The sequence below is a fragment of the Cololabis saira genome, chromosome 2 (genome assembly GCF_033807715.1).
Source record: "Cololabis saira isolate AMF1-May2022 chromosome 2, fColSai1.1, whole genome shotgun sequence".
Taxonomy (NCBI): Eukaryota; Metazoa; Chordata; class Actinopteri; order Beloniformes; family Belonidae; genus Cololabis; species Cololabis saira.
In genome coordinates, this window is record NC_084588.1 from 28,128,855 (window position 1) to 28,143,769 (window position 14,915).

The 14,915-nt window shown below is 40.5% G+C and overlaps 1 protein-coding gene across 3 annotated transcripts in view; it reads right to left on the bottom strand.

Moving 5' to 3' along the window:
* Nucleotides 1–2,118: 2,118 nt before the first annotated feature.
* fam189a1 (family with sequence similarity 189 member A1) overlaps nucleotides 2,119–14,915 on the bottom strand; it is a 118,510-nt gene continuing 105,713 nt past the window's right edge. For all 3 annotated transcript variants that reach the window (XM_061742373.1, XM_061742364.1, XM_061742381.1), the window contains exons 5-12: nucleotides 11,933–12,040; nucleotides 10,624–10,784; nucleotides 7,487–7,622; nucleotides 6,767–6,845; nucleotides 5,893–6,675; nucleotides 5,631–5,708; nucleotides 3,824–4,146; nucleotides 2,119–2,921 (exon numbers count right to left, since the gene is read on the bottom strand). In XM_061742373.1, the coding sequence (XP_061598357.1) occupies nucleotides 2,718–2,921; nucleotides 3,824–4,146; nucleotides 5,631–5,708; nucleotides 5,893–6,675; nucleotides 6,767–6,845; nucleotides 7,487–7,622; nucleotides 10,624–10,784; nucleotides 11,933–12,040 (1,872 nt within the window). In that variant the 3' untranslated portion in view covers nucleotides 2,119–2,717. The remainder of the gene's footprint in view (nucleotides 2,922–3,823; nucleotides 4,147–5,630; nucleotides 5,709–5,892; nucleotides 6,676–6,766; nucleotides 6,846–7,486; nucleotides 7,623–10,623; nucleotides 10,785–11,932; nucleotides 12,041–14,915) is intronic.

The window sequence follows — 14,915 nt, forward strand, 5'->3', positions numbered from 1 at the left end:
GGTGGAGGCCCAGCCAGTGGTGGTGGAGGCCCAGGCAGCAGAGGTGGAGGCCCAGCCAGCGGTGGTGGAGGCCCAGCCGGCCGAGGTGGAGGCCCAGCCGGCCGAGGTGGAGGTCCAGGCAGCAGAGGTGGAGGCCCAGCTAGCCGAGGTGGAGGCCCAGCCAGCGGTGGTGGAGGCCCAGCCAGCAGAGGTGGAGGTCCAGCTAGCCGAGGTGGAGGCCCAGCCAGCGGTGGTGGAGGCCCAGCTAGCCGAGGTGGAGGCCCAGCCAGCGGTGGTGGAGGCCCAGCCGGCAGAGGTGGAGGCCCAGGCAGCAGAGGTGGAGGCCCAGCCAGCGGTGGTGGAGGCCCAGCCGGCCGAGGTGGAGGTCCAGGCAGCAGAGGTGGAGGTCCAGCTAGCTGAGGTGGAGGCCCAGCTAGCCGAGGTGGAGGCCCAGCCAGCGGTGGTGGAGGCCCAGCCAGCAGAGGTGGAGGCCCAGGCAGCAGAGGTGGAGGCCCAGGCAGCAGAGGTGGAGGCCCAGGCAGCAGAGGTGGAGGCCCAGGCAGCAGAGGTGGAGGCCCAGGCAGCAGAGGTGGAGGCCCAGCTGGTAGTGGTGGTAGCCCAGCTAGCAGTGGTGGAAGCCCAGCCGGTAGTGGTGGTAGCCCAGCTAGCAGTGGTGGAAGCCCAGTCAGTAGTGGTTGGGGCTTGGCTAGCCATGGCAGGGACCCGGCCTGGTGTGATGGTAGCCCAGCCGGTAATGGTGGGAGCCTGGCCTGGTATGGTGGTATCCATAGCAGTGAAGGAGGCCCAGCTAGTGGTGGTTGAAGCCCGGCCTGGCATGGTGACAAGGCTACCTGTGGTAGTAGCCCAGCTAGCTCTGGTTGTGGCCTAGTTAGCCCATCCAAAAAATCAGAACCAAGGAACTCAGGCCCAGGATTTACTTCAATATCACCAGCCAGGAGCAGTATCATCAAGAGATGAACAATTCCCATAAAGGAACTAGTTGTTAAGGAGTGTTCATCTTTACCTGGGGGTGGCTTAGCATGGCCACAGTCCAGTACTCTTGTGTATAGAGCATGTTGGCTCCACTTGGCTTGCGGCAGGGCCAAATCATTCCTTTTTCTTGGACAGGTCAAAGTCAGAAGAAGATATAAAGTCACAAAGATGATAAACAGACCTGTTGATGGCAAAATCCGAGGTCCTTTTTTGTATTTACATGATTTTTTGCGCAAACCCACAGGACCTGCCAAACTGTGTGGCTGCTCCTCGGCGGCCATTTTCTTTTGGTTCCCATTATTCTCAAAACTGGATAATTTTTCCAAAGGGGACCAATGAGTATCTTTATTTTTGAACTTGTTCCTTATATGTATGTATGTTTGTATGTATCTATGGATATTTATATAGTTTGATATCGCTGTTGCTGCCATTATATATTTCTTTCTTTATTTTTTTTTTAAATATTTATTTAATTTTGTTCTCCCTTAATGTATGTTTTTTTTTTTTTCCTTAGGGTAATTATGGGGAGGGTAGGAATGTGGGTATAATAGAAATCATGCATGTGAAAATGTGAATTGTGAAATAAAAAGATATTAAAAAAAAAAAAAAAAAAAGTGAAAAGCAGCCTCACTAGGAAATATTTTTGGTGTAATTGTAAAAGTACAAGTAATTTCCTCTAGTATATGTCAATTGTTTAAAGGAAGCCAACAGTACTGTTTCACAAAACAAAGGAAAATAAATTAATGTCAACCTTTATATCTGAAAGATTATGAAATACATATTAAGAGTTCAAAGGAGTCTTGTCTATACTTGATTCTGAAAGGGCTCACATGCAATACTGTTTTTTTCTTCTAGTCATTTTGTTCTGAACATCATGTGGTTTTAATTTGTTTACATCGATCCATATGGGTTTTTCTGTGGCTGATGCAGATCATTAAAGATGATCAATAATCAACCAGTCTACAGTTAGTATTATCACTGTATGCTCTGTTTCTATGTTGATATTCTAATAATGAGTCTAAAGCAGATGGCCATTTAAACTTAAGAATACCATAGATATTCACAGAAGTAACACACACACATACACCAAAATATACAAATGCATATTTTATTTTAACACTGATAAGAACTGTAACACAATGAGGTAAGTTAAATAATCCACATCTGTGATGTTTCTTGAACCACAAAATATTCACCACCCTATCAGTAACAATTCCACAAAATCTGCAAACAATGCCCGGTCAAATCACCTCACAGTTTTCTACAAACATATTTTTCTCTGTTTCTTATGAGGACAGAAGAAATACTGACAACACTATCACCTTTGTGTTTCACTCAGACCCATACTTACCAGATGTGTATTTGTTTCCTTTTTAAGAGATGAAACTCAGTACAAAATATCTCCTGAGGGAGAAACATTCTTGTAATTGTTTTTTTTTTTGTTTTTCTTCTTTTGTCGTTGTTGTTGTATATTTCTGATGAGAAAGAAGCCACTACAGACACTGGCAGGCTCTGAGTGAGTTTGCTACCATTTCTGGTGATGACTTGGCACAGTCTCACAGGGCACTAGGAACAGAATGACAGCATTTCAGTTGCTTTGATCTGCAATTGCTCTGTGCAAAAGTGATTCCATCACACCTGGAGAGTCATTCAATTCTCTACAGACAACTGCTGCACAGGAGAGCAACACCAGCACCCTTGAATGCCGTCAGAGTTTTTGAGCCCAGTCCTCGTTGGGAGAGTGGTCAGAGAACAGTTTCTCTGCACCCAAGGCTTTGTTCAGTGGAGGGGGAGCCCTGTGGGTCGGTAGAGGAGCTGGTTGTCTGAGGGAGGTGTTTTAGACGGCGCATGGAAGGAGACGGGGATGAACTCAAAGCACCGCAGCTCTGCAGGTGAAGATCCTCATGTTCACGCTTTCTGGGGCTGCCTATGATGTGCTGAGTCATTACCTGGAAGCACAAAAGTACCATGAAACAAACAAGGAGCAGAGTTATTATCGTTCACGAAAACGATCGAAATAACTGAAACTAAAATTGAAAAAACAATTTTGTTAACTGAACTAAATAAAGACGAAAATTAAAAGACAAAAACGATAACTAACTGAAACTATATTGCGTGTTTAGAAAACTAACTAAAACGAACTGAAATTATAGATGTAATTTCCTCCGTTTTCGTCCATGTCAATATAAGCCTCTTGGTATGATCAATTTATTCTGCTCTGGCCGTTTATCTCCAACTGGCAGCTACGGCACCTGAACGCCTCACGGTCCGTGACGTCAAAACTAAAACTAAAACTAAAACTAATAAAAACTAAACTAAAACTAAGCATTTTTGAAAATATAAAAACTAATAAAAACTAGCAAACCCACACTAAATACTAATTAAAACTAACTGAATTGAAGGAGGAAAAGTCAAAACGAAATAAAACTAAACTAAAATGAAAAATTCAAAACTATTATAACCCTGACAAGGAGACACGTGCTGCCACTTAGAGTTGGTCTTCCATTCACATCATTCATGTGTTTTAGTCCTGGTATATCTGCAGTACTGAAATTCCAAAGGTCCACAAGAATATAGCAGTTAGTTCTATTGATTACAAAGTAATAATTTCTGTACAATATTTAACAAAAACTTGTTCTAAAAGGAAAAAAAAAGTCCTTTAGAAGCCACCATAACCTGGTTTTATTTTCTGGCATGTAATGGGCAGGAAAGTCTCCCAGGACGTATGCTATTGGGCGTAGTCCTACTTGATCAATGCCTAGCAGTAACCCCAAAACCTAATGGTCTACTTTTTGGGGTTTTAATATCACTGATCTATCGTGGACTAGTATTTACTGTGAGATTCAATTACCTGATCTATGACATTGGCACTAAAGATGGCCTCTTCCATGTGTTTCTCATCCGACTTAATGACGCACTTGATGTTGTTGACAACCTGCTGGACTTCAGGAGGAAGACTGCAGCTCGAGTGCTCCAGGAACTTGGCCACTAATATTTTGGTGTCTTTGTACATCTTAAGGTCGGCCAGGGAGTGCGGGCGCTCACGGTGGGAGTTGGTGTTCAGAGATCGGGGTTTAACGTGAATGTCGACTTTCCTGCCTTCCTTCTGTTGCTTCGTGACACGTATCTGACTGGGCTTTGCTCCGACTCCCTCTCCGGAAATATCTCTGGACTCTACAGAGGAAAAAAATCAAAAAGGGAAAAACTGTCAAAACATAGTCAAATCTCAAAGTTTTTTGAAAAATCCTGACTAAGTTTGTCGAGCTTGTCATGTAAGATCACTGAAAGCAGATGATGAAGCTGAGTCATGCAATGACAGCTCATGAGTCTCAAGTAATAAAGAAAGAACTATTTACAAATTAAAGTTTTATAGAAAATAATAAAAGTTGTACAGGAAAAAAATAATCATCCATCTTTCTAGGCAGCCTGCCTCTTTAACAGTCTCTAGTGGCACCTTTTATGTGGAGGGTCTTGATTGTCTGGGACCGAAGAGACACTGTCCAGCTTGACTTACACAGAAAATTTACTGTTGCACAACAATCTTTGTAAATCAAACCATGTAGTGATGCAGTTATATGAAATTAAAGATCTTTGCAAGATCCTTTTTTAAAGTCAAAACATCCGCTCTCAGTTTTGTGAAACTTGTTTTTGAATAATTCAATCGGTCCTGTTTTTGCATGTGTGTTTAACCTTTGAAGCATGAGAGCCTTAACTATCCCCATTACCTATTTATGAAAAGATACAAAGTTACATAATTTATGGACAGCCAGTGAATAAACACCACTGACTGTTTCTGTAGAGTTTGTGGAACTAAGAAGCAATTCTAGTTTGAAATGGATGGTTTCTCCAACAGGTCTTATTTCTGTCTGTCTGTCTGTCTATATATATATATATATATATATATATATATATATATATATATATATATATATTCTATATATATATATATATATTCTATATATATATATATATATATATATATATATATATATATATATTCTATATATATATATATATATATATATATATATATATATATATATATATATATATATATATATATATATATATATATATATATATATATATATATATATATATATATATATATCCCACAAGGGGAAACTTGTGCATCGCCACAGCTCAAGAACAAAAAACTAACTTGTGGAACAAAAAACTAACTTGTGGAACTAAGAAGCAATTCTAGTTTGAAATGGATGGTTTCTCCAACAGGTCTTATTTCTGTCTGTCTGTCTGTCTATATATATATATATATATATATATATATATATATATATATATATATATATATATATATTTTATATATATATATATATATATATATATATATATATATATATATATATATATATATATATATATATATATATATATATATCCCACAAGGGGAAACTTGTGCATCGCCACAGCTCAAGAACAAAAAATAGAGGTAAGCAAAAAGAAGATAATATAAGATAGGATAAAATACAATTCTATATACAATGGTAGCTGGTATTTATGTACAAGCATACACAGTATGCATTATAGATTGAGGGTTTCAGAGATATTCAAATAAATAATATCTTGAAAATATATATTTTAGCCTGAGAGACAAAAACTAGTTCTTGTCTAAATCCCTGTAACTCACGTGTTCCTACCGTTTTCAGGTGATGCGCAAGCATGACCTGGATGTTCAGCAGCAGGGTTATTTCCAGAGGGGCAGCCACAATTCTCTCCTGTAGGGGGAGACAAAACGTTGAGTAAGAAGCACAAATACAAAAGTTGAACAGAGATCCAACATTTCTGGCATGGACCAATGCTCTAAGGCATACAGTAATGCTTCATTTTATTATCAATAAATCTTTAATAGATGACACGGAGTGATTAAGCCGTAGTATAAATCCTGCTTGTTGCACTTACTTCTTGTTGTAGTGGAGCAAGAGATAGGGTCACTGGTGGAACGGACAATGCGTGCCAGTTTTCGATACCTCTTGGCTGCTTTGAGAACCCGAGGCCTCTCTGAAGGAGACGGGCCACTTTGGGCTGAGGTAGACGGGGGCTGTGACGTGGCGGAGGGCGACCAAACACTAAAACACAGCCTGGGGCCTCGTGGCCTGATAGGAGGGGAAGGAGAAGGCGAAGGAGCCAAAGGGCTGATGGCTGAAGTTCCCCCAGAGGAAGCCACAGAGGTGGGGGAGCAAGGCTGAGGTGGTGGGGGGATGCTGACGGGGAGAGTGAGCTTCCGGCTCATCATGCGTGCTTTGATCAGGGAGTGTGTTGATGCCTTAGGTGGCTCCTCTGGTAAATGTTTGGCTGAGGCCAGTTCATCACTAATATGCATTGTGGCCCTGAGGTCCTCACATGGCTGTGTGTTCTCTGCTGAATCCTCCTGGTCCAGGTTGCTAAAGTTTTCTGAGGACCAGTCTGGCGAGCGTTCCATCGAGTCCTGCGTGTGTGAGGACTCGCTGTATCCAGTATCCGTAGGGCGAGCATCAGTGTTGGCTAATCCCCGATGGCAACGCGAGGGGGCACGCATGCAGAGTTCCAGGCTGGGACAGCTTCCGTCAGTGGGGGCAGTGTGCAGCGTCCCATAGGGAGAAGAGTCAGAGCCCTGGACCTCAAGGGAGCACAAGTCCTCCGAGGAGCAGGTCTGGTCTGGATCAGCCACCTCTGACACCATCAATGATGCACTGTCCACCGAGGCTGAAAACATGGAAATGGATCTTATTAGCATGGCTTTAAAAGACTTTGAACAACTTTCTGCATGTTTGTTGCATCTTTTCCAGTTGCATACCCTGTGTGCTGAATCCTGCAGTGGTGTTTCTCTCCAAAAGACTGGACTCAGTGGCCTGCTGCTCTATGCTGGTGGTGACCTATTAAGATAAAGCTATGAGTGAAAGCAGATGTATTGTACTGTATGTATGTGTAGTACCACCTTCAATGCCCCCGACTGGTCTGTAGAGGGCTCTACAGGACTACGTTAAGTCATTTCTTACTCGAAAGAACAAGGGAGGCAGTGCAGAAAACTACAGTATCATGAAACTCCAGATAAGAAACTTCTGTTGGAATCACCAATTCTTTTATCGTGGTAAACAAAAGGGCCCTGGCGTATCTATATAACTTTGTTTGTGGATTCACACAGAGTTTTTCTCCAGAAACTGTCAGCTGCATTCTCTGCACTCTCCTTATTTTCACAGACTATCATCTATCACTGCCTGCACTGGTTCTTTACAGAACCAGCTGCTTGCCGGTTTCAGCTGAATAAACCTCCGGTTGATGTGAAGGATGAGATCTAAACTGGACAAAACTGCATAGTTAGTAACTATAATAAAGCCGTTGATTAAAAGACTGAGGTATTAAATTATGTCGAGGCTATAAAACGGTTGAAGGATTTAGCTGCACATTAGGATATTTTTCATGCTCCATGCTTTTTTATGCACTGTGCTTGGGTACCTTTTACAGAAAGACATATAGAGCTATTTTTATAAGAAAAGAGCTGGTTATGTTTCCTCACCTGGCTGGCAGGGGTTTGACCCACCACAGACTCGTACGGAGGCGGCAGGTCAGTTGGGTAAAGGGCCCCTGGACTGTTTATTGGGACCCCGTAGACGGCACTGAACGGAGAGTGGGGGAAGTCCAGATGCAGGCCTCTGTCAGAGATGTGAAAGCAGAGATAAATGTAAAAACATGTTTATGTTTATGTTATAATTGCTTGGGGCACACGTTCTGGGTCTCTGGAAAATGCCCAGAGACAACTTCTGTTGTATTAGACACTATATGAATAAAATTAGAAAAATTGAAATTGCGATTAAATCAAGCAATAGTCAAAAAAATAAAAATAAAAAATAAACTTGGAATATAAAGAATGAAAGTTGTATAAAGCCAACCAAACACTTTTGCAGCAAGTGTGAACATTACAGTAAAAATGACGGCATTGTCATCTACACTGCACCCTTTCACTCCAACACTCTCATCTATTGTTGCACTATTATTTTATGTGCAGCACCACTGTTTCATACGGTGTCAATTAAGAATATGCAGCCAAGCGTGCCATCGTATCTTTTAATTACAACCCTATTCTCAACCAATGTGGCAGAGCATGAAATAAATCATGTTTCCACCAGCTGTTCAAGTCATAATGATGTCATGACACATCGCTGGCCTTGAGCAAGAACACCATAAATGCTTCCTCCGCCTTGTATATATTTATGGCATAATTGACAAAGAGATGTGGCTTCCTGCCAAGTGCCACAACAGAAGTGTTCCTTGCTGATAAGTCAGAGAGAAGGGAGGGGGGGGACGAGGGTGCGGTCACCTCATCTTCCAAAGCTGAGAATCGCAGATGTCACACCTGCTTAATGGGGGGAAAAGCTCAGCGCTGACCACAGACGACTGCAGCGCACGGGATGGTCACAGTGAGATCAACAAAACAGATATATACTGATTCTATGATGTTTTCTTTTGTATTCACATGTAAATGATCACCTCTGACATCTGCATATTCACCATCTCAAGGAAATTCAGTGAAGTGTTTATCGTGACAAACGTCATCAGTGAGAGATATTGTACTACACCAAACAAATTATGCTGCTGCTGCTGCTACTATTACTGTTATTTAGCTAAAGCTTTTATTCAAAGCGACTTACATCTGATAGAACAACATAAGCAATAAATCTCTGAGGACGGTCCAGCTGGATAAGTGCTGGTCAGACTGCTGAGAGTCCGGTTGGACCATTCTAGTGCTAGAATCCTTTTTCTTTTTTGTTCCCTTCCCGCCCAACACAACAGTCCCTTTATATAAGAAAGCAACATCTAAAAAGACACCATGACGCGATCATCTTGTCATAAGTGCATGCAGCTTACTCAGTGCTGAGTCATGCAAAGAGCTGGACACATCTTCTAACTTCTAATGAGCAGAGAAGTTTACTAGATGCAGAAGTGCTGCTTAAAAAGCCGAGTCTTTAGCTTGCTCTTAAAAGTAGGTACAGACTCTGCAGATCGGACAGAGTTTGGTGAGTCGTTCCACCATCGGGGAACAATAGCGGAGAAGAGTCTAGTAACTAGACTAGTTATTAGTTCAATAAAAACAAAAATAATTAGTCCCAAACTACAAGTTGCAGTCTTGTCTTTGCTGGGTACAAAATAATAGTTTTAAAACACTGAAGATGTTGCAGCCTAAACAAATGTGTGTAACTGTTACTGCGATTTGGTTTTACTTTGACTAATGTTCAGCTTGATAGTCATATTGATATTCAGCTTAGTATTCATTGAAAATAATTCAAGACCCATTCTTAACTGTAATTAATAGAAAAACAACTTCATTTAAGATCATTAAAAACATTCAAAGTAAGTTGAATCTTTGTATTACTGTACCGTTCTTCCTTTAAGAATAAGCTGCAAATGCTTGGGAAATCAAGAAATACATTTCTGCTATAATTTTGAAAATTAAATACATTTTTTACGTACTTTATGCAGGATATATAGGCTCTTCCTTTGTTGCAGTCATAATGCATACATATTTTAAATGGGTGAAAAGTCTGGAGTGCAGGCAGAGGAAAACACTTTTAATAGTGAGTCATGCTGTTGTAGCTCCATGTTTTCAGACTGACTGGCTGAAAAAGAGGGGATGGCGGCATATCTTTCTTAGAAAATGGTCTTTATCGTTCTGTATCAAATTGAAAGTTATCTCTTGTGCACTAATGGACCAGGTACCATGGCTTCTTTAACTGAATGATGATTATTAGATAGATGGTCCTTCTTCTGTTCGACCCAGCCTTCTTGCCCAGTGAGGCAGTAGCATTTCTGGATCTGGCCCATATGTTTGTGTATTTGTATGCTAGAGGCTTAACATGGTCACTGACAACAGCTTTCAGAGTCATCTGTGAATTCATGCTGCAATTTCTACCAGCATTGAGTCAGTGTTGCCCGAGGGCTAAAAACCTAGCGACCATTCAGTGTTGGGTTTCAACTTTGTCCCATGTGTACAGAGATTTCTCTGGATTCTTTGAATTTTTTGTGTTGGTGAAACCTTGCTTATTTCTACTTCTGACTGATGGAGCCTCTCTGGGATGCTCCTTTTATTCCCAGCCATGCTGCCAATAAATGTGAAATATATATATATTTATTCATTTATATTTGAGGTGAAGGACATAAAGAGCCATGATAAAAGATGATGCATTATACCGCTTTTGACAAAAATAAAGTTTTGCATCTAATAATGTTTTTTCTATCAGTAACGAACACGAATAGTGATTCATTTTCAGGCTATTTTTCATGGAATATAACTGTTGTGATTTCTGTATTGCATTGCTACTTGCTTTTTTTTGATACTTGCTGAGTGCATAAATGCTAATTTGTGCCCTTCACCTGGACCAGGATAGAGTTTGGTTCAAATATCAGATTCAACACAAAAACTGAATTACTAAAGGCTTTTGAGCAACTTGACATATGTTTAGAGATGTTCAACTGAACTGTTGTGTAAAATTATACTATATTAAAATCATTGGTCTCCAGCAGTTGAAAAATGAAACAACAACAACAAAAGTTCTTGCATAGTCTTCTAAATGATCTTTTTCTTAGAGACCATTGATTGGTAATAGACAATTTTTAAGTTAAGTTTTTAAGTTGACCCTGTGAGGGTTTGTCTCTCACCTCTGTCCATCCATTGACGGGGTGCAGGTGTACTCTGGCGGGTAGTACGGTGGTGGAGGAATGGGAGGAATAAACTCATCAAAGTCCAGCGTTTGGTGCAGGATGGTTCCGTGGGGGGTCATGCAGTCAGCATTTAAGGCTCGAGCTCTGTGCGGCATAAACTGAAATGCAGCATAACAACCTTTATCAGACCTTTTCTCCACATCGCATTGAGTCCTTACTTGCCAGTTTGCTATTTTCAACTACACCTCTTTGATTTTCTTTTTAATAGTGCACATCACTTGTGTCATTTCAAGCATTTTTGGTCACCGAGGAAAGGTTACTGCAGCAAGTAAAAGCAGACAGGCACAGAAAAATCCCTTTCCTCACTCAGACTTGTCTAAGTAGGTCAGCTTTGGAGTCCTTGCCAACCTTCACCTCTAATCTCCGGGTTGACACTGCGGCTATTGATTTGTTTAAAGTTACTGAGCTAAGTAAAGGGTTAACACCTTTTGTGGAAAATGAGAAATAAGGCCACTCTAAAAACTCAGTGAGCCTGTTGGAGATAAGAGACAATGGTTTTGTCCCTCGCTTCTCTAAATTTATACCCAGATACCCCCATGTTCAGTTGCTTAAGGCTGCAAATCCTCCCAAATAAAGATAAAATGCCTCCAATTTATTTGTACTTAATAGAAAAGAGGCATTTCGCTTAGTTATCACCATAATGCAGTTATACCCTCAGGTCTCCACAATAAGGATGCTCTGAAGGGTCTGTCCTCACATCTACATAATTAATGTTGGACACTGAAGCTTGAATGATGTCAAGATAAAAATGATTTTCCAATTATGTTTGGAATGTTTTATTTGCTATATAATACAGGCAATTTGTTTCATAGACAAAAAAAGACATATTGGATTATTAATAATCAAGAACTTTGTACTTCTATTGTCCCTGATTCACAAAAGCTGTACTATAATTTCCATAAATTTTTAACATCCTAAAAAAACCGAATTAAGTAAATTCATATAATTATGAATAGCTGCATAATATATTTAAATGAGAGCAATGAAACACCTAGTGCCACTGCTGAGTTCCTGCCCATTAAGCCTGTCGTCAAAACAAACTTCATATGCAGCCAAATGCAGTGCTTTAATAATTTAAACCTATTTAAGCAAGCATACAGTATACAGCATGAAACCTTCAGGGGCTTCTTGCATCACACTTATGTTGTTGGCACTGCTCTGACTTTGGACAGGCCGATGTGTTTCAATATATGAAATTCTGGTTGTTATTGCTGTTGGTGGTGTCTGCCTCCTTCATCACACTCACCATCTGCAGGACATCAGTTGAAACCATCTGCATACAACACATTGCAGTTGCAAGAGCGCACACAATGGTGGAGATGACGTTAAGGGCACACACGCTGAACAGCAGCTCCTAAAAGAGACGAAGAAGAGGAGGAGACTGTTAGAGGAGCAGAAAACAAAAACCGAGAAGGGAATTACAAGAACATGGGAGGAAACATGATTACAGACAACATTAAAAATATTAATAAAGACAAAAAAAAGTGGGTGAATCAAAAGGATAAAACAAAGCAAAGATTCAGGGTGACTCAGCGGGGATGCAACTCTTAAAATCAAAAAACACAGCAGCATGTCACTGATGTGAGACATCTCGATTACAGTCTCTAGTAAGAGCAGAAATATTTTCTCAGGAGCTCAGGAGCATCCAAAGTTGAACACACAGACGTTCAAACACACAGTGAACATATGGACAAATCAGCATGTAACAAAAGGAAAAAAAGAAAGAAAAAAAGCTTTACCATTTCCATTTTGATGCTTTTGTACTTCTCTTTTAAAACAGAATAGTCACAAAGGAAAACTGAACCTATCATAACCATACAATTAATTTCCTGAAAAACAGCAGAGCAAAAATAGAACCATCCACCAAGAAATCAGCTTTTGAAACAGCAAATGTTGATTAGCACCATTGTGACAGGACTGAGGCAGATAGGAGGTTGTACTGATGGTTCAGAATGAGAAAAGTTAATTTGTGTTTAAATTAAGTCAGCGCCATCTGGTAAACTTATGCTGATGTCTTTCATTCTTTCAGGGTTTTTTTTTTTTTAAATTGTGGAAGACGCATACTTCATTGTGAATTTACATAACATCATTATTCTACTGCAGCTAGTATTTGAGAGGATAGCGGGAGAGACTTGGGTGAATGCGTGGCATAAATTTTGTTAGTTTAACTTCAATTATGTGTGGAGCAATACCGTATAGCATGTAAATAACAGACATAAACTGCTTTATACTTTACACTCACATATGTGCACAAAAACAACTGAAGTGTATTTTTTTAACTTTTCTGATGGGTTTAAAAACTGTACAAGTGGTGCAAGAAACATGTATTCAGTGAAAGTCATTAGAGAACAGAAAGTGTTTTTCTGGTCTGATTTTGCATTTTAATGTGATTTAGTCTTCCATCACAGCTAACCAGATATTCAGTGTTCCTAGAGTCAGTTTTGGCAGCCATGTGTCCACCTTCATCCCTGTGGCTTCTGCGGGTGGGCCTGGTCAGACCTCATGGTTAGAGGACAGACCGCTTAGCTTTCCTCCAGGAGTCAAATAGGAATTGCAGTCATCTGGACCCCTTTCCAGCGATCGGTTCGCCTTGTGAAATCCTACCATGGGTAAGTTATCTTCAAACACTCCTGGGATTATGCATGCCCTCTCGTCCATCCACCACAAAGGAAATTCATGAACCTCTGGGTCTTGTGGAGGAAGAATTGAGCATGAGATTGACAGGCATATTATTGCGGCATCTTCAGCGATGCAGACACCGCACCCATCCGTCATGGTGAAGAGACAGCTGAGCTCCAACGTGAAACTGTCAATTTACTTGGTGACATATGGTCCTAACCTCAAAAATGGTCATGAGCTGTGGGTAGTGACCAAAGGAATACAATTTCTTACACAATTAGCTTCCTTTAAAGGATGTCTGGGCTCCCCTTTAGAGATAAGGTGAGGAGCTGAGTCATTAAAGTGCTGCAATGTCTCCCTATCAAAACAACTTGTAGAGGCGCTGGGCTTTTTCAAGGAATTCTCTCAAGTAAAGGGGTTTTGGGGATGTACATTTACGACAGGCTGGAAAAAAGTAGATTCACAGCAAGTTTGGGACCACCTCGATATCCATCTGAGGTGCCAGAGACTGTTGTCCCAGTGACCTGCATCCAGATAATGGTAATGCAAGGACAAACTGATCAATGTCAAGCCTTGTAGCACTTAGATTATTGAAAGTGTTTTCCAATGATGTGATATGTTGAGATTTACATTTTACATATTAGGAGTTCAGTATCAGCTGATGCAGATGATATTGTACAAGCATTGTTGAGACATAAAAATGAGCCTTTGCACTTATTTTAACATGGCTATAATCTTAAAACAGTGGACTAAATTGGGGATTTAGGTGCTTTTTCACATCCCTGATACTCATCTGGTGTCCCTTGAATTATGAGGTTCTCAATGAGGTGTTCCCACTCGGCTCCGAAGTTACACCAGGATCTGAGTTACAAATACTTCCACCCTGTTTTTCTCCAAACAGCAAGAAGTTACTTCTTTCAGTTTAATATCCTCCTTATGGACATTCCTAACGCTTCTCTTTGATGGCTCTCACAGATAACCCGGGACCTTCTTCAGGAAACCCCTAAAGCATTTCCTTGGAGACAGTCCAGTCTGTTGCGAAAGCCCTGCAGAGATTTTCCAACGTTCGCTGATAGAGAGCACCAGATGGGATTTCTGTGATGTCACCACCACTAAAAAACAGAATGCAAATACTGTTGTTACAAGTCGCTTGTCTGGATCATTTCCTTGCTAGCTCTGATAGATTACCAGGACAAGAAAATTGTAAAAAAAAAACTACAAAAAACAACAAGCTTCTTGTTGGCGGACCTCATTCAGAATCATCAAAAGTTTCTTTCCTGAAAGGAAGATCAAGCGGAGAAGAGCGTATTAGAAATAATTTTTCACTGATAAACTTGACACAAATGCCGAACGAATTTAAGACGAGGATTATGGACCAACCATGAGCAAAGATTTGGGTGTCAGTGTGAAGATGAATACTAAGAGCTGAATGATTTTTTCAGAATGAAAAACACACTGTAGGACCCACTGAGCTCTTTTTTTTTTTGAAAAAAATGGAATCTAAACATGTAAATCCATCACTAAGGCACAAGGAACTCCCACACTTTGCTGTTAATGGGATGAATCAGTAAAAAATATTTCATCCTTAACAGGGGTTACAGAATTAAGAA